The sequence below is a fragment of the Myotis daubentonii genome, chromosome 11, assembly GCF_963259705.1.
Source record: "Myotis daubentonii chromosome 11, mMyoDau2.1, whole genome shotgun sequence".
In the NCBI taxonomy this organism is placed as follows: domain Eukaryota; kingdom Metazoa; phylum Chordata; class Mammalia; order Chiroptera; family Vespertilionidae; genus Myotis; species Myotis daubentonii.
Window position 1 is genome coordinate 67476679 of NC_081850.1, and position 20740 is coordinate 67497418.

Genomic DNA, 20740 nt, shown 5'->3' on the forward strand with positions numbered 1-20740 from the left:
ATATGAATATAGAACAGACCATAGTTAAGGTTAAAATTTATGGTGCAGAGAATGTGAAGTCAGGAAGCCAAAAGATCTCTTTGGAGAAAAGTTGCATAGAAAAAGATGAGCCTGATAGGAAATTTTTGAGAGGTGGAGAAGGAAAGACATTCTAAGAGAAATGTTTGTAGAGGAAATAACAATACCAAGAGATATTTTGAAAGAAAATTTGACATAAATTAGTGAAATATTGGATTTGAGTGAGTGATTATAAGAACATGAGGTAGAGAGGACTTGAAAATGACAACAGAGGTTTAAGTTTCACTGATTGGAAAGAGGTGATATTAATGTAATGATCATCTAAGAAAAAGTAAATAGATTAATGGGAAGAGTTGGGATACTAAATAAACTATTTTTCTTTAGATTTTTAGACCTTTGGGTTTGATCATCTATAATTTTTATATGGATTTAATCCAGAAAGTGATAGATGTCACCATATAGTCATTTTACATAACTGTGAATTCCAGTTAAATTACCAGAAATATTTTAATATATAGCCTGTACCTAAAGTAGAAAATTATATCAAGTTTCCAGCATCTAAATGGATATTAGTTGATACTTTCATTAAGATCCTGGTCTTCATATTCTTCATCCAGAAGCTAGGGTTGGGTGAAGGCTAGGTAGTTTTTCTTTTCATCTCCAGATTGGGCAGTGTGGATGCTGGTGGAACTGTGGAATGATTTAGGAATGAGATGTAGCAGTGGTATCAGTTCTATGCCCCAGTACTTAATGAACAACGATTTCTAACCTCTGGGACTTATATTCTCCATGGCTCCTTTATCATTTATTTTAAACTTCCTAAATGTAGAGGATTAAGTTGTCACAAATTATTAGTATTAGTACTACATTAATAGAATATTTATGGAAAAATATGTGGGGTACAGCCAAAAGTCATACTATTTAGAAGAGCCCTAAACACAAGGCCAATACTTCTAGTTGAAATAATTTCTACATTAAGATCCTCGTATGATGGGATGTTAGCAACACAATTTTAAACTGATTTACTTTGCTTATTGTCTTTGCTTTTATTTGCAGTTCTGGGAAATGCCAGTGTAAAGTGGGTGTCACCGGCTCTGCATGTGATCGATGCCAAGATGGATATTATGGCTTTAGTAGGAGTGGCTGCTTGCCCTGCCAATGCAATAATCGATCTACCAGTTGTGATGCCCTCACAGGTACACACTCTTTCCGTATCTTTTTTTAAAATCAGTCCATTGTTATTTTTATTTTGAGGTCCTTCATGTATAGGTTGATTCTTTCTAAATAGTTTGTAAGGGTCTTTCTCCTTTAAGTGGGATGTATAGCAAGCCAAACTCCTGCAACAAAAACTTGAAAAAAACATACAAATAAATTTCAAAAATCTTATTGGTTGGAGAGCTGTGGAAACAAAGAGGATGATATGAACTAAAATTCCAGAAAGTGTAGAACTCTTTCTACATGAGCTGATGATCATAGCCATTTCCTTTCTAGGGGACATTTGCTGATTCTGGGCAAAGGCTAAGGAACAGAGGTTAGCCCAAGCAAAGGAATGCTTTTTGAGGAAAGAGACACAAGAAGAGATTTTGGCAGTCATTTGGGGCTTGTGTGTTGGATTGGAAACTAGAGGAGCTCTAAACACAAGGCCATTTTTCTCTTAGGACCTTAGCTGACTGTGTAGGAGATAGAAGGCTAGCCGAAAAGGTAGAAAGACATCTCAGTCTTATAGTGCTTAGGAGACAAAAATCTCTTTAAAGAGGACTGGCTACAACATACAGCCGTCTCTCTCTCAAGACATTGTCAGATTTTGAAGGTGCGAGTAGGACCTGATGGGAAGTGCTGTATCTGTTGCAGTCTTTTAGGGTAGAGAAGACTCAGGCCTGTTAGGTTCTCAATTAAAAGTCTTAGAGGGCCACGACCAAGAATTGTGATGAACCATTGGTGAACTGACTCATACTGAGATTGTGAATCATCCTCAATCCATCTCAATTTCTATTGGATTGGGAATCGAACTATGACCTCATAGTTCATGGGTCGATGCTCAACCACTGAGCCACGCTGGCCAGGCTCCTAGGCAGTATAAGAACAAGAAAACCACATTTAGGCAAACTTAAAGTATTAAAAAACTAAAGACAATGAATATTTCTGGTCTTTAATTTTGAAATCTTCTTTTCCCCAACAAAAATTCAGGATGCTTAGAATGGCCTTTCTAATACACCTCTATCCCCAACCCTGGACCCTTTACCTTAATAAATCATATCCTGCCTTCAGGCCTTTGGTTAAAGGTTACTGCATTAGAAAGCAGTTCCTGATGCTCCAGGATAAATGACAATTCCCATTTATACACACTTGTATTTTTTGATGGCACTTATCACAGTTCATAATTATATATTTATTTGTGATTATGAGTCACATAAGGCTTAGTCACTACATTGTAAGTTCCACATCAGTTTTGTTCACCATTGTACACTATCTTTAGCATGTAACTTGGCACATAGTAAGTACTAACATTTTTTAAAAATAAATGAACAAGTAAATGGAAATACATATAATACATGAGTTCCAATCCTGGGTAATGGCAGAAATGCTTTATCATATTGAGTTGATTTATTTTTATTATTTATTTATTTTTTTAATGTATTTTATTGGGGTTTTTTTTACAGAGAGGAAGGGAGAGAGATAGAGAGTTAGAAACATTGATGAGAGAGAAAAATTGATCAGCTGCCTCCTGCACATCTCCCACTGGGGATGTGCCCGCAACCCAGGTATATGCCCCTGACTGGAATCGAACCTGGGACCCTTCAGTCCACAGGCTGACGCTCTATCCACTGAGCCAAACCGGTTTCGGCCCTGAGTTGATTTAAATTGCTCCCTAGACCTTTTGCGGGACCAGAAAACAGTCCACATTGCTGGTTGTAACTAATTATTTTCCTTGCAGCAATAAGCTAGCTGTCTTTAATGTTAAGTAAATTCCAACCTGTCCTTGCTCTGGAGATAATTTAAGGCCAAAGAAATCCTTTTCATGGTTATGATTTCTAAAAGCAGTTAGTAATAATAGAAATAAATGATTTCTCTGTTTTGAAATATAATACAAATGGAATCCAATGTGAAGCATCGCCAATACTTGATTTAAAACTGTAAGCTTAATATAAAATTAGTCTTTCGTCTAAAATGCGATTTTTTTTTCCCCCGGAGTGCTGTGTTATGGTTGCCCTCTGGTGGCCACTTATGATGTTTTCATAGTCTTTATTTTTCCTCACTCTAGTCTTTCTCTATACCTTGTATTTTATATTGAAGTAGACTTTAAAGTAACCTTTTTGTGATAAGGTATATTGGGGGGAAATTTGGAAAGCAGTTTGACAATGTGTATCAAAAGTCTTAAAATTCTTTCTTGATTCAGTAGTTCTGTTTCTAGGAATCTATTCTAAGAAAATAATTCTAAATTCATAAAAAATTTTATGTTCAACGATGTTCATCAAAGTGGTAGTTATAATGCTAAAAAATTAGACCATCCTATTTCTAACAGGGAATGAAGCAAATTATGTTATCTAGGCAATACATGGTTAAGAGCACAGAAAGTGAAATCTACCTGTGCAAGTTTCTTAGCCTGTTTTTTTTTTTTTTTTTTTTTTAATCTAGAAATTTGGGATAATGACAGTAATTGCTTCATGGGTTGTGAAGATTCAATGCAATCCTATATAATAAAGAGCTAATATGCTAATTAGACCAAACAGCAAACAACTGTCCAGACGGCCTTCTGGACAAAGCCAAGGCTACGAGGGCCGGCCAAGGCAGCCGGGGCTGCAAGAGCAGAGTCACTTGCATGAATTCCATGCATCAGGCCTCTAGTATACTTATAAAACTCTTAATGCAGTGCCTGGCTCATTATAAGCAATCAATAAATGGAAACTGTTATTATGTTGTCATTAAAATGTTTTAAAGAATGATATATAACAACATGAGAGTGAAAGAAGCAGGGTATAAAAATGACATGTGGGATACGTTTAGATTATTTAAAAAGCAAAATCCAAACCTCTGTATATGGAGATGTCAAGTAACCTTTCAAAATCTTACTGACACAGTTCTTTGGGTAATTATTTTGTCTTTCTATTCTACTATATTTTTCTAGATTTTCTTTATTGAGCACATGTTTTCCTTAAAATGGAGGTGGGGGGACCATTTTTTAAACTAGAACTTTCTGTTCATATTATGTACTTTTTAAGAATTCAGCTCCTTCATGTATTCATAGTGTTCCATGGCAGCTTGACTGAGTTGAACACTCCTTCACTCCTCAATGACTTTCTTCACTTTAGGATATCACACTTTTCGGGCTCTTTTTCCCCATCGCAGTTGGCTCTGTTCCGCTGTAAGCACTGGAGTGCCTCAGAGCTCAGCCCTTGGCATTCTTATCTTTTCCATTTATATGCTCTCTAAACGATCTCATTCAGCCCCCTGGATTTAATTTAAATGTCATCTACACATGTGCTGATGACCAGATTTACATTTCTTTCTTGATCTTCACACTCAAAGATCTAACAATACTTTTGACATTTCTACTTGAAGGCTTTAATTGGCACCATAATCCTAACACATCCAAAAAAATCTCTATTTTACCCTATAAGTCAATCTGCTTTACTCTTAGTGTTCTTGATTTTGGTGACTGGCACCATTCACCCAGTTGCTGAGTCCAAAAGCCTAGGAGTTATATTTTATTTCTTTCTTTTCCTATTGCAAATATCCAATCCATCAGCAAGTTCTCTTTGCTTGACATTCAACATTAACACCCAGAGTCTGACCACTGTTCATGATCACTGCTGTCATCCTTGTGTAAGCCACTGTCCTCTCTCTGAACTACTTTGACACTCATCTGATCTCTGCCTCCTCTTTTGTTCTCTCATCCCCTAACCCTCACCCTACCACAGTCCAGTCTCCACCTAACAACCAGATAATATCACTCCCATGCTTAAGGCCTCTTGGAATAAAATTCAAACATGTAACAGACGCACCCCCTCCAATCCAGGGGTGCTGTCTGTAAGGTGGGAGATACCATTCCCTGATTTGGGATGGGGTTAGTTCCCAGAGTAGCCCCTGGGAGAGGTCTCCCCCCGCCCCCCCCCCTCACACCGACAAAGGGAGGATTGGGGCACACACACACACACACACACACACACAAAGCATACAGCACCCGGGATTCCCAGGCGGTCTCCCATCCAAGTCCACGCCCGAACCTGCTTAGCTTCCGAGATCAGACAAGATCGGGAGCTTTCGGGGTGTATGGACGTAGATGCTAGAGGAGGCCTCTGGGAGCCCCAAGAACCCACTCAGCCCTTGGCCCCCTCGCTGACCTGCTGCTCCGTGACTTAACAGGGGCCCCTGCCTTTCTCTTTGACCTTATCTCTTGGTACTCTCTTTCTTGTTCATATGAGCTTGACCTTCTTTCTGTTTGACAGGTTAAAGTTTGCCTTCTGCCTGTAGACATGATCAGTACTTGCTATATTTTTGACAGGTTTATATATAAACTATGAAATGGTGAAATAATTGAGGAAAAGTCTTTTTGCATGTGGCAATGTATGTTTTCAAAATTTTGTCTCTGAGTTTAGTGAGAAAGGAACCATCTCTCCTAATGACAATAACAATAAAAATAATCAAAGTTGAAGAAGTTCAGCCCAGCTGGCATGGCTCAGTCAGTGGTTGAACATCGACCCATGAACCAGGAGGTCACGGTTCAATTCCTGGTCAGGGCACATGCCCTGGTTTTGGGCTACATCCCCGGTGGGGGGCATGCAGGAGGCAGCTGATCGATGATTCTTATCATTGATGTTTCTGTCTCTCTTTCCTTCTCCCTTCCTCTCTCTGAAAGCAATAAAAACACTTAAACAAAAAAAGTAAGTACTCTCCTTCCCTATATATCATTCTGCAATTTGCTTTTTTCAATCGACATTATTTTTAAGATTTATTCATCTTTATAACATATAGGTTTAGTTCACTTATTTAATTCAGTATCCCAGTGATTCAAATAGTATAGTTTTATCTATTTTCTTTCAATGATTTTTAGATTGTTTTTATTTTTTCTTTATAAATAGCTAGCCTACTTTCAGTAGGGGTCCTCAAACTATGGCCCACGGGCCACATGCAAATACAAATATTGTATTTGTTCCTGTTTTGTTTTTTTACTTCAAAATAAGATATGTGCAGTGTGCATAGGAATTTGTTCATAGTTTTTTTTAAAACTATAGTCCTGCCCTCCAACGGTCTGAGGGACCGTGAACTGGCCCCCTATTTAAAAAGTTTGAGGACCCCTGATGTAGGCAATCAATCAACAAGGGCTTATTGCAACTCTCATCACCTTTCCCTAAAGAGTTTACAATCTGGTAGGGGGCAGCAAACTTGCAGACCTGGCCAATGTAGAAGTAAGACGGGGTAGAAACTGAACTCTGTCCAATCTCTATTGGATAACTTTTTCTTGTTATCTCTTAAGATATTTTGGTTGCAGGTATGATTTATATAAAGTTACTGTGCTATCAGAGTAAATCTTTAACTTCTTAAAATAATTTACTTCTTTTAGGTGCTTGTTTAAACTGCCGGGGAAATAGCAAAGGGGACCACTGTGAAGAATGCAAAGAAGGATTTTACCAGAGTCCCAATGCCACTAAAGAATGTTTTCGCTGCCCTTGTTCAGCAGTGACATCTACAGGCAGTTGTATCATAAGTAAGGCCTTTCTCTAAATCTTTATTTTTAGAAGCAAAAGGAGTGAATCAGTTATCAATAGGTATAAAATGTGTTCATAAAGTGCTGGGTGCTGCAGGTGAAAGGGAGTTATAAAAACAGCAAAAATTTCCTTTCAAGGAATTTGCAGTTAAATCCAAATACATATGTGAAATGAGACTTGAGAGAGGAATGAGGAAATTTTTGTTAAAAGCATATTTTATTTAATCTGTCATGACTAAAGAGGAAAGAATAAAAAATTGAGTGCCTATTCACTGTAATTATTTAGATTTCTTATGTAAGCATATTTCTTTTGTTCTCTACTGAATAGGTTTTCTGTGGCCCCATCATTCTCACAATAAATTGGACAATTAATAAATAATTGTGTAGATTTTTAGTTTGATTCCATGTGTCTCTTAAGTTTGAGAGGAGGTAGTAGGGAAAGCTTATAACCCATTTTGAGAACTAGTAATTGTTTTGCATTTTCAATTGGAGCTTGAGACTGGACTAAATTATTTTGGTGTTTTCTCTGTTTTAGAATTGGGTGAATTGGAACCTAAATGTGTCCAGTGTAAAGAGGGTTACACAGGCCAGAACTGCAATAAATGTGAAAATGGCTATTACAATTATGACAGCATCTGTATGAAGTGCCAATGTCATGGCCACGTGGACCCAATTAAAACTCCAAAGATTTGCAAGCCCGAGAGTGGAGAGTGCATCAACTGCCTCCATAACACCACTGGGTTTTTGTGTGAGAACTGCCTAGAAGGTTATGTTCGAGACCTGGAAGAAAATTGCATCAAGAAAGGTAAACTTCACCTAAGGTTGTAAATTTAATATCTAAGCCTAGCATTGAAAATTTCAGGACAGCTACCTTTTGCTTTATAAAACCTTCTAATCCCACAAGAGGAGTTTTCTGGAAATAGATTTTGATAGATATTTGCCTAAAGAGAATTCCTTCTATTCCTGCTGCTCTCCTGATACTCCAAAATCAACTCCAGAAATTTGAGGACCAAGACCAAGTCATTGCAGTGTTTTCACATTTTCTATTCATCTACTTTTATTTTTATGTTAATAATTTAAAAGTCCTATCATTTTTTTTTTATCCTTTACTTCCTGTATTCTCATCACCTCCAATAATCAACAAAGGTCTTTTTAAATAGGGACCGCTAATCTAGTTAGAAGTTCCAGCTGAGAAAAATGAGTTTGTTTTAGCATCTATCCTAACTTTGGGCCTAAGTTTTCCCATGTGTAATGGAGGAAATAGTAATAATATTCCTTTTGATTTTTAAAAGAAAAGGTTACTCAAATGGCAAAATGTTTCTTATAGGGAGGTTCAGGAAGGTTTTGATACAAATTAATGATTAGAAATTCAGGATGAGTTAAGAATATTTAGGCTTTACTAGGTCACAGAGAGATTAGACCATGTTCTTCTACAAACTACCCTTTGATATTCTGACAGATGTTGAATATTGGGCTGATGGACACTTAGCCTGTGGCAAGGGTTGCCCTTCTGCCATTTTCTTGATATCCTTATCCTCTTGTGATCCAGGCTATGAAACTCAGATTGAACCTCAGCACTAGCCTGGAGATCCTGTCACTCATTTCTCTTTCCCACTTGGAGGCATACCTTGTCTACAGTTAGCTGTCAGGACTGTGGTGATTATTAGTTATTAAATAATGTAAAACATGCCTCTTTTTAGGATAAATTGATGTGGATGATTATGGTGATGAATTATAAAGATAAAAGTAATTATTTTGTTGAATGACTACTATGTGCCAAGCACTGTAAACATTAAAAAATAACAATGTTATATAGTATGTTATCTCATTTAATCTTACCCAATAACTTTGCCAAGTAGATATTATTATTTCCATTTATAGATAAGGAATCTCAGTTTTAAAAAGATTAACTGACTTACCTATAACCACAAACTTCTACTTAATTCTAGAGCCTTTGGTATTTCCACTGAGCTATGCTGCATTAGAAGTATAAAGTGTAGTATGTTAATTATAAAATAGCTAAAATCTACACAAGAAAGAATTACTACACATGAAATTAAAGGAAGTTTCTTTTTTCTCTTGACTGACATTAACTTTGGGCATTTAAATTGTGTTATTCAGAAGTAACTAGAAATACAGTCCCCCCCTCCCCATTTCATTTTTGTCTGCTTTGAACAGAAGTTTGCCCTTATGAAATGCCATCAGACATGCTGAACTTATTGTAGTTCAAATGATTGTCATCTATCCCTGTCACTTTTAACCAAGTGATTTAGAACTCAGTAGTGACATATTTACTGTCTTTGTAGGAATTTGTATGAATCTATCCAAGAGTAAAGAAAGATGGAAAATTCCAACATTAGAATTTCCCCAAATATTTTACTATAGATATTATACATTTTAAATATTAGCCATGCATATAATAATAAAGCTTTCTAAATCTTGATTCTTTTCACTATATTTCTCTAAAAGTTATTTTTAACTTGCATGACCTTAAAGAAGACTATCATGTCAACATGCCATATCAACTTCCACTCCCATGTATTTCTTTTATTGTTTCTTAAAACTAGATAATTTTGTCTTTTACATTTCATTCTCTGTTTTTATTTTCAGAAGTTATTGTTCCAACACCTGAAGGTTCTACCATTTTGGTTTCCAATGCCTCTTTGACCACATCAGTGCCCACCCCTGTTATAAATAGTACATTTACCCCCACCACCTTGCAAACTATCTTTTCAGTAAGCTCTGCTGAAAACAGCACGTCAGCTTTAGCTGATGTTTCATGGACCCAATTTAACATCATCATTTTGACTGTCATCATCATTGTGGTGGTGCTGCTGATGGGATTTGTGGGGGCTGTATATATGTACCGGGAGTACCAAAACCGGAAACTCAATGCCCCCTTTTGGACCATCGAGCTGAAAGAAGACAATATCAGTTTCAGCAGCTACCATGACAGCATTCCCAATGCAGACGTGTCAGGATTGTTGGAAGATGATGGCAATGAAGTGGCTCCCAATGGGCAACTGACTCTGACAACATCCATGCATAATTACAAAGCCTAAGGAGCTAGACCTGTTCTCCTGAATTGTTAGACCACAGTGCTCACTAAGACAGCATCAGCCCCTGGGCATGACAAAGCCTAGGTAGAGTTTGCTGAGAAAGCAAAGGCATATAGTGCATCGAAGTCTTCAGGTACAAATTCATAATGCACTTAGCCTATTACTTTTAGTTTACCATGAAGATTTAAAGCAGTCACTGTCAATAAGGACTTGAAGTAAAGTATATTTTTGTACAAACCACATGGGAGTATAGAAAGGCTGAACCCCATAGTGCAGCCCTAATTGCATTGACCTCCAGATAGACTCTTCGGGAGTGTTCACTCAACCAGCGGAAACAGGATGATGGATGTGGAGGGGGAGAGGACTACTGGAAGACTTCATCTCCATTCCTGAAACACTTTTTTTTAAAAGGAGGTTCAGGGACAATATTCACTTACTGTACTGAAAGACATCATTGAGGAAAAGCTAATGTCTGGGCTGTATCACAATACACAATCTTGATTGTTTCTAAAATAGGAGCAGAAAAGTCCCAACAAGGTCTTTAGAAGGGTTCCATTTTTCCTTCCAGAATTCTTGCTCAATGATAGGATTAAGGCACAAGATAAGCTTCTAATGGTACAGAGAGGAAGGCAATATCTGGAAGCAGGAAGCTAATAGTCCTCCTTAGGGTCTCAGTGTAAATGATGAATTATCTAAAAATAAGGAATATTCCTGCCTCTAGAGAAATAAGGTGTATATATTTAATGTAGCATATCTGGTCAACATTGTATTTGTATCTATTTGTAAAAAAATCATGTCATATTTTATCATCTAGAATGTATTTGTACAGCAGTTAATGGCGTTGTAAAAAGAAAATATGGGGATTGGTTAAAATAATGTAAAATAGATGGCAATATTGCTAGAGCTGGGACTCTGGTGAGCATCAGTCATTCTTATTCCCTCTTTGGACATCGTTGAAATTTTTAAAAGGTTGAATGTTTCTAATCTTTCTTTCCCTTTCTCATTCTAAACATAGAATTATGTGTTCTTTGACTTACAGATTCAAGCAATAGATTTTGAAGTCAGTGATTGTTAGCTGGAACACAGGCTGTACTCTCCAAGCTACTCACCTAATTAGACATTAGCCACTCTATATTTTATATAGATTAATGTGGAACATAGCCTCATTAAAATGCTTTTTAATGTAAAATATAGTTTTCCAAAGGAATTATAAATATTTAAGTTCCAAAAGAAAAGCCATCATATTACTTGGCGTCCCATTTTCATGCCTGTGAAATATTTATATTTATCTTCCCCAGCTCAAAAAAAAATCTCCTACAATTGAACATAGCCTATCACTCATATACCATGAGGAATGTACCATCTCTCTGCAGGGCTACAGTTCGCCTATCTTCTTGTCTAGGTGAGGGTAGTACTGTAGTTGAGTAGATATGGTTAGTCCTTGTTTTTAGGGGCAGTTTTTTCCAGAGGCCATCACTGTTGCTCTCATCTGTTATATAGGCAGTTTGTGGATTAAAGTCAGAAAAAGCAGGCAGGAGATAACTGAAGATATTTATTAAGCAGAACAGAAAATTGTCCAAGTGGTTAAAAAAGAGTAGATTTATTAGACTTAGGAAATCTAAATTGACAACTTTGCCAACTTCCCCAGAGGAAAACCTGGAATTTGGCCATCCCTCTGTAGGACACCACTGAGTAGTTCTCAGGGTTTGGAGATGATGCATTGGAGGATGTAAAGGCAGATAATCTACTTCTGGTAACTTGAGGTGCTCTGGATATTTATATGGCCATTGCTCATGAGAGTAGAGATTATGTTATGTTACATTACATTAAAATAAGTTATTTCTATAGCCCTTTGCCATTTGCAAAGCATCTTTGCATATGTGTTTCTTTTGTTGTTCACAATAGCCCCCTGAGGAAGTAATTGCTGTCCCCATTTTACAGATGAGGTTAAATGTCTTGTTCGAGACTACACACTATTATACTTGGAATTAGGACTCCTAAATTTGAAGCACGTATTCTTTCAACTACATGCTGATGCAGAAATTGCCTAACCACAGACATGAGAAAGCTGGAAAGAAGAGTCCCATCTGTGAATGTTTCTAATTTTTTAAGTACAAGGTGCCATCCAGGGCATACACCTATGAAGGACTTTGTGGAAAGAACACAGGAAGATTACTATCTGAAGCTAGTATTGGTGATAAGAAAATAAAAATACCTGTTTGTGCTTCATTAAAGTGAATTAATCCTTCCAAACGGGGAGCGAAAACCTGCATTCCCAAGCAGTTGCCACACAATGTGTGTATAGACTGTGCACTGCACATTTGAAGAAATTTTGCAAAGTGGCATACCTACCTGCCTTTCCCCGGATTACCACCCCTCAATGCCAGGGATTAATGATGGCAAGAAATAAACATTTGATAAACAGAAGTTAACCCAACAGAGAAAGGAGTGTTTATTGGGGCATGAACCAAAGCCAAACAGTCCAGATTCTGGTCATGTAGAGATTCCTTGAAACAGACCTTAGAAGGAATTGCAAAAACAAATCACAAAGAATGTTTACCTTTAAACTTATGAACAGTCCTAGATCATGTTTTTAATGTTTCCCAATGGAATAAAATGAAGGACTTAAACATTTTTAAGTAATATTTCATGTCCCCTCTTTTTTCTGGTGGAAATAATTTTGCTTTAAAATTTAAGTCAATCATGAAGTGATCTATCACCAAAATCAGACTAGAAAACTATCATGGAATGCATTACACAATATTCATTTCTCTAAAGGCATGATCCATCCTATGAACTATGGCATTCAGCACGAGGATCCCATCAGTCCTTTAGAAAGACTAGTACTGGAAGAGTTTTTGTCTAGAGATTAGAAATGTGTTTATTTTCAAATAAGGCTAGTTGAATATAATGGATAAATAACATACTGCTATTGAGTAATACTTTTATCTTCATTAATTCATTTTAACAAGCACTTAAACGTTTCTGACAGTTAGATGCTCTAAGTGTTGTTAAGTATGTTTGTCTTCTTATTCCCTCCCCACCCTCACCTCTATCCTCTAACTCCCAGAGGTCTTTTATTAAGAATTTCTCCAGTTATAGAGAAAAATGACAAAAAAACTAAACCTCATTTATACTAAGGTCCTATGGACTTAATGTGTTACTCTTAGGGATACCTGAATTTTAAGAGAGGATAAAAGAGTAGACATGGAATGGAAGATTTGGGGGGGGAAGAGGATTTATAGAAGCATCAAATTATATGACTACTTTCTAGCCCAATATTCCCAAGAAAATTGACCATTAAAGCAATACTCACTGACCCCGGTTTCATTTTGGTCAGATGAGTTGGTTGTTTTGGAGGCAGAAAGTTACTTCCTGCTGACAACAGTACTTCCTCCTGACAGTCTCAATTGGGATTGGGTTATTAGATTATTTACATTGGTCCTATACTTTTTTGTAGGACACGTGGGGAACGTAACACCACTTGTAATGAACATTCTCTGGTTCATACATTTTGAAGTATATGAATAGGAGTTGAATTTACACATCTCAAGGAAAGCTCTCTGACAAAAGTTTAGAGAAGTAAAAAGCAACCCAATGTAACCTATTAGAGTAAGGAAAGCATTTCTGGCTTTATCCATGAAGAAGCTTGGGTCTGTTATGATCTTGATAGTAAGGAGTTTGGGAGCTAAAATGAATTTGGTAAGTGCAGGGGAGTAATAATGGAAGATGAATGCAAGTTTTCTCTTTAACCCTGAGCCGTGACTATGCCAAGGGGAAAAGCAGGAAGAACATGCTGATTCATCTGAAGAAGTCAAATATCAAATGGACTACGGGTTATGGATCATTAAAATGTCAGTGGCTGAATGATGCTTTTTCAAAAGCAGTTGGGAATCTGTCCTACGCGCAGTAACTGCGACAGCAGCCCTGGAATGTGAGCCCAGGGCTCCAGATTTAAGTTAATGCAAAAACTAAACGATTTAAAGTTAAATTTTAATGCTAGGCACAAGCACTCTGTAATACATTAAATTTCAGCCCAAGCAATTAGAGAATGTTTCTGAAACATTAAACTTGTATTTATGTCACTAAAATTCTAACACAAATTTTAAAAATGTGTTCTCATACGTATGTTGTACTAGGCTTCATGATGCATTTCTAAATTTGTGTATGATTTGAATATATAAAAGAATTTATACAAGAGTGTTATTTAAAATTATTAAAAAATAAATGTATATAATTTGTACCTATTGTAGACTTGTTGTTTTACTTTTTTATGTGGTCAGTGGTTGGAAATCCTTTGATATATGTCACAGATCATTTATTTTCAAACCATGTCATGAAAATCTTAAACCATTCACTTGTTAACTATGCTTTTTGTTTTAAGAATTCCTTTTAAAGAATGCTTCCATCTGGCGAGTGTTGCTCAGTGGTTGAGCTTTGACCTATGAACTAGGAGGTCACAGTTCGATACTCGGTCAGGGCACATGCCCGGGTTGGGGCTCAATTCCCAGTGTGGGACATATAGGAGGCAGCAGATCAAGGATTCTCTCTCATCCTTGATGTTTCTATCTCTCTCTCCCTCTCCCTTTCTCTCTGAAATCAAGAAAAGTATATATTTTTAAAAAGAATGTTTTCCACTTGGGAAAAAAGTGCCACATTGAAGAAAATTCCCCTTCTTAGAACAAACCAAAACAACACACCCTGAGGGGGAAAACCCATATGTTAACGTATATTCTTGTTTGTGCTTTTTAAAAATTATATATGTTTCAGAGAGGAAGGGAGAGGGAGAGGGAGAGAGAAACATCAAGGATGAGACAGAATCATTGATTGGCTGCCTCCTTCACACCCCCACTGGGGACTGAGCCTCACCCTGGCATGTGCCATTCACTGGAATCGAACCCTGGGACTCTCCAGTCCGCAGGCCAACTCTCTATCCACTGAGCCAAACTGGCTAGGGCTTGTTTGTGCTTTTGCTTGTCCCCTCAGATCCATTGGGATTTCCATGGAAATGTTAGAGGAAAAAAACTTGCTCCTTTTGGATTCCTTTTAGGATAAATTTGAAGGGCTACAACCATGTTCTGTGTGTTTATTAGATAACTGATAATGAGAGTACATCTTTTTATTATTTTAAAATACCCTTGGAGATCCTCTATTTTTATATAGTTTAGGGGTGTTTACTTGGATGCCATTTGGAGACCCAAGGGAGTATTTGAAAAAGAAGAAAAACTAAGGCCTTTCTTTGTGCTGACAGGTTTATAAACTTCAACTGGTTTATTCAACATCACTTGTTGATATTTAAACTTTATAGCCCTGTTTTTCTTTTCTAGTCACACAGGAAAATGAGTTTTATTTATAATCCCATTTTATAATTTATACCTAGGGTTCTATACATGTAGATATATGATGTACATGAATTGGGTGTTGTTTTAAGAAAACAGAATAAGCATGGCAGAAATCTAAGCAACTTAAAATTTCAAGAGGAAGTAAATCTATAAATTTACTACAAGAGGAAAAACACACTTTTATGGTATTGTAGTCATACTTTTGATGAAAGTCCATCAGATAAAGATATTTACTAGATGGCATTGTCAAAATTGGTTGTATTCATTTTCCATAGGGATATAAAATTACACATGACTCACTATAATTAAATCAGTAACTTCAGAGTAACAGTTATGCTTAATCACAAATAGTTTAAGCTAAATTCAAAACAAAATATTTTTCATGAGATAGTATTAGGAGTGTTAATTGACAAGCTAAAAAGCAGCATTCAGTGAATGTTTAAAAGTTATAATTTTACCTATGTTCGTTTTTCAAGATAAATTTATGAAGAAATTATTGTCATACTTATTGTACAGGCTTCCTAATACTTCTGCTAACCAAATGAAAGCCTCAAACAATGTTAAATTTAAAATGTGTTGCCAGTATGTATTAATAGGTAGGTTTTAAACCTTGTATGTTGAACACCAAACTTCAGATAGCTGCAGAAAAAAATAGGCAAAGTCTTCCCTTTGTATGTAGCAAGAGTAGGTTTGAGTAATAAAGGAAGTATTTGGGAGGAAATCTTCTTTTGTGGTTTCCTTTGTGTTGTTAGATCATTTGCTAAAGTCTTATACATCAGTGTTGTTTTTCTTAGTCTCTATCCCAAATAAGGAAGAGCCTTAACCTCTCCTAATGTTCACTACCATTCTAACCCAACCATGTTAAAATTCATGTATAATTTTCTATATATGCTAGGTTATATAATGTCTCTGTCTTTGCTGGTGCTGTTTCTTCTATCTCTAGCAGTGGTTCTCAACCTTCCTAATACTGTGACCCTTTAATGCAGTTCCTCATGTTGTGTTGACCCCCAACCATAAACTTATTTTTGTTGCTACTTCATAACTGTAATTTTGCTACTGTTATGAATTGTAATGTAAATATCTGATATGCAGTATGTATTTTCATTGTTACAAATTGAACATAATTAAAGCGTAGTGATTAATCACAAAACAATATCCTATATAATAAAAGGATAATATGCAAATTGACCCTAACAGCAGAACCACTGGAATGACTGGTCACTATGACACACACTGACCACCAGGGGTCAGATGCTCAATGCAGGAGCTGCCCCCTGGTGGTCAGTGAGCTCCCACAGGGGGAGCTCTGCTCAGCCACAAGCCAGGCTGATGGCTGCCAGTACAGCAGTGGTAGTGGGAGCCTCTCCCGCCTCCTCAGCAGCGCTAAGGATGTCCGACTGCAGCTTAGGCCTGCTCCCCCTGACAAGTGGACATCCCCCGAGGGCTGCCAGGCTGCTGGAGGGATGTCTGACTGCCAACTTAGGCCCAATCCCCTGGGGAGCGGGCCTAAGCCAGAAGGTGGTCATCCCCTGAGGGGTCCCAGACTGGGAGAGGGCACAGGCTGGGCTGAGGGACCCCTCTGAGTGCACAAATTTTTGTGCACTGGGCCTCTAGTGTAATTATATATGTGTTTTCTGATGGTCTTAGGCGACCCCTGTGAAAGGGTCATTCGACCTCCAAAGGGGTCACGACCCACAGGTTGAGAACCACTGATCTATAGCATCCTAGAGCAAGCGGCCGGCGGGCCACATGCCTCATTTATTTGGCTCGTGTTAGCCTTTGCGTTTGACATGCTTGTCCTAGAGCAGTGATGACAAACATTCTGAGCTCAGCATGTCAGCATTTTGAAAAACCCTAACTTAACTCTGGTGCCGTGTCACATATAGAAATTTTTTGATATTTGCAACCATAGTAAAACAAAGATTTATATTTTTGATATTTATTTTATATATGTAAATGCCATTTAACAAAGAAAAATCAACCAAAAAAATGAGTTCTCGTGTCACCTCTGACACACGTGTCATAGGTTCACCATCACTGTCCTAGAGAATACTTCATTCTTTGCAAACCCTTGGTAAAAGAAAGTTGATCAATCCATAATTGGTATCTCCACTTTGTCTAATGAATACCTTTCTTATTGTACATATTTTACTGTAAATACTTGTTATTTTATGTCTTCTCCAATAGACTCTATTCCTTGAAGCCAGGGGCAATTAATTATTCTCCTGTCTCTAGTATCTGGTATAGTGCTGGCACATGTGGGTGCTCAGTAAATGATGGTATAAAACAAAAGGTACTTGACAGATATAAGAGTTGGTATGTGGACTTATTTGGTGAAGTATTATAAGAAAATCATATTCAGTGGGTAAGACAATATAATTTTAAATATGTTTTGATTGACTTTAGAGAGAGAAGAAGGGAGAGGGAGAAACATCAATGAGAGAGAAACGTCAATCGGCTGCTTCCTGTACGCCCCTTACTGGGGATTGAACTGGCAACCTGGGCATTTGCCCTGACTGGGAATTGAACAAAGGACCTCTTAGTGCATATGACAATGCTCAATCCATTGAACCACACTGGCAGGGCAAGACAATATTTTTAATTTAATAGAGATGTCAGCATATGCGCTTCAGAGGGTCTGAGAAACTGTTGAGATTGTATGCTGTTTGGTTTGTGAATACAGTGTGTGTGTGTGTGTGTGTGTGTGTGTGTGTGTGTGTATGTGTGTGTGTGTCTCTGAACAGGTCCATACCCTTAATCATAGTCTCCAAAGGATCTATGATCCCAAAGGGATAACAATTACCTGGAAGGGGATGACTTTGTGTATTTCAGCAATAAAAACCCTAACCCTTCCACTGAATAAAAATCGGTTCTGCCTTGATTCAAGAAATCCACATCTGGGAATCCTTTTTAATGAAATGACCTAAAAAAAACCCAGAATTCTGTGCAAAAAATGTATTTCCCCCCCAAAGTTGTATATAAAGTTAAAAAAAATGGGACAAACTCTAGGTGTTTAACAACAGAGCATACACTTGTTGAGATAACATACAGATATTAAAAAGAATAAGAAAGAATGATTAAAAACAGAAACAAACTTAAGTGACGAAAACAGGATATTTTGAACATGTGCACCAGGATTCACAACTCACATTCTTCATTGTATCATTTGTTACAGCAGGATAATAATTTGAAACACCCAACTGTCTGTCAGTTGAAGAATGTATTAGTTGTGGTCTATCCATATCCTTTGAACAGAATTTTATGCATTAGTCAAAAATGAATGAGTTACAACTATATACATTAATATGGATGAATCTCAAAAACAATGTTGAGCAAATAATTCATAGGGAATATATAATATAATTTCTTTTATATAATGGCTAAAATGGGAAATGTTATTTAAAAATACATAAGTGGGAAAACTAAAGAAAAATAAGTGAATGATTAATACAAAAGTGAAGATAACTTTTTGGAAGAAAGAGAGTGATGCACAGATGACTTCAAAGGCATTGGTACTATTCTTTCTTAAGTAGTGTGTGTGTACGTGGGTTTTTCATTGTATTTTTTAAAACTCTATGCATATTTATACACATATATACTCTGCTATATATGTAACATACCAAAAATTTTAAGATCTAAATTGGTGCATACAATGTAATTTTGAACTATGTTGGAAAATACAGAAAATGTTTGGAAGGAAATGCCATAATTTGGTGATATCTGTACTAAAGAGACAAAACAAAACCACTACATTTTATTTCATAATGGTAAAGAAATAAATCAGGAGGACATAGTAATCCTGAATGTTTATGCACTTAGTGAAAGAGCTTCTGAATACATGAAGCAAAAATTGTTAGTACTGAAAAGAGAAATAGGCAAAACCATAATTATAGTTGGAGATTGCAACCCCTCTCTCAATAACATATAGAACAAGTAGACAGAAAACCAGTAAGGATATAGAACACTTGAACAACATTATCACCAAATTGACCTAATTGACATAGAACAGTCACCCAACAATAGCAGGGTATACATTATTTTTAACTGCACATGGAACATTTACCAATAGAGCATACACTTATCCATAAAATGTCTGAACAAATTTAAAAATATATTACAAAATATGTTTTCTTACCACATGGAATTAAATGAGAAATTAGTAACAGAAATATATCTGGGAAATTCTGAAATATTTAAAAACCAGCATACTTCTGAATAACACATAGGTCAAAGAAGAACTAAAAAATTAGAAAGTACTTTGAACTGAATTAAAATGAAAATACAACATTTCAAATTTGTGGAATGCAGCTGAAGCAGTGCTTAGAGATAAAGTCAGAGAGCACTGAATGTTTCTCTTAGAAAAGAGGAAAGATCTCAAGTCAATGACCTAAGCTTCTATATTAAAAAACTAGAGAAGAAAAAGCAAAACAAACCCAAACAAGCAGAAGATAAGAAATAATAAAGATAAGGGCCAAAATAAATGCAAAAGAAAATGGGAGAAAATCAATGGAACTAAAAGTTGGTCTTTGAGAAATTCAATAAAATTTATAAACTTCCAGCCAAATAATCAGGAAAAAGTTTAAAAGGGAGAATACACGCCCCCCCCCCCCCCAAACAATATCAAGAATGAGAGTGGCATTATAACTATGGCTTCTACAGACATTAAAAGGATAATAAGGGAGGTTCAGCCAATACATTTGATGACTTAGGTGAAATGTACAGATTCTTACTTAAAAAAAAAAAGATAACCTATTTAGCCCTATGTCTATTAAAGAAACTGTATTTGTATTTAACAACCTTCCACAAAGAAAACTCTAAGTGTGGTTAGCTTCACTAGTGAATTCTATGAAACACTTAAAGAAATAATACCAATTAAACACAAACTTCCTGAGAAATTAAAAAGAGACAATATTTCCTAATTTATTCTATGGGATTAGCATTAATTACTCTGATACCGAAACTAGACAAAGATATTAAAAGAAAAGAAAACTACAGATCAATATCTCTCATGAACACAAACCCAAATATTCTTAAAAAAATGTAAGCTAACTACAACCACATACAAAAAAGACAGTACTGGGGTTTACCCCATGAATGCAAGATTGGTGTAATATTCGAAAATTAATGCAATTCACACAGACTGAAAAAGAAAAATCATATGATAATCATCTCAGTTTATACAAAAGATAGCGTTTGACAAAATCCAGTATTCATTCATGATAAAAATGATGATGATGAAGAAGAAAAGAAGAAACGGAAGAAGGATAAGGAGGGGGGAGGAGAAGGAGAAAAAAAGGGGAAGGAGAAGGGGAACTGGGGAAGAGAAGGGAAGAGGAAGAAGGAGAAGAAAAAGAAGAAACTCTCTGCTATCAAGTTATCTTCATCTTTTAATTCCAAGGCCAAGTACAGGCCCTGGTACCAAAAAGAGCTCAATAAATATTAGTGAATGAACGAGTGATTGAATTAGCTGTGTTGTCGTTTTTGCACTGGTAAATATGGTGAAGACTGCACTGCAGTTTGTAGGCTTTGAATTAGACAAAGGCTAACCAAAAAAACAAATATACTGTTGTTTTGGGCAACACTTGTACGTAGGGATGTTTTTGAGTGACCCTAGG

General features: G+C 36.5%; 1 protein-coding gene across 2 annotated transcripts in view; it reads left to right on the forward strand.

Moving 5' to 3' along the window:
* MEGF9 (multiple EGF like domains 9) overlaps positions 1-14031 on the forward strand; it is an 84761-nt gene extending 70730 nt beyond the window's left edge. The window contains exons 3-6 of one of the 2 annotated variants that reach the window (XM_059657818.1): positions 1075-1214; positions 6581-6724; positions 7260-7529; positions 9335-14031. In XM_059657818.1, the coding sequence (XP_059513801.1) occupies positions 1075-1214; positions 6581-6724; positions 7260-7529; positions 9335-9786 (1006 nt within the window). In that variant the 3' untranslated portion in view covers positions 9787-14031. The remainder of the gene's footprint in view (positions 1-1074; positions 1215-6580; positions 6725-7259; positions 7530-9334) is intronic. The other variant, XM_059657819.1, reaches the window with a different exon arrangement.
* The last annotated feature ends 6709 nt before the right edge of the window (positions 14032-20740 follow it).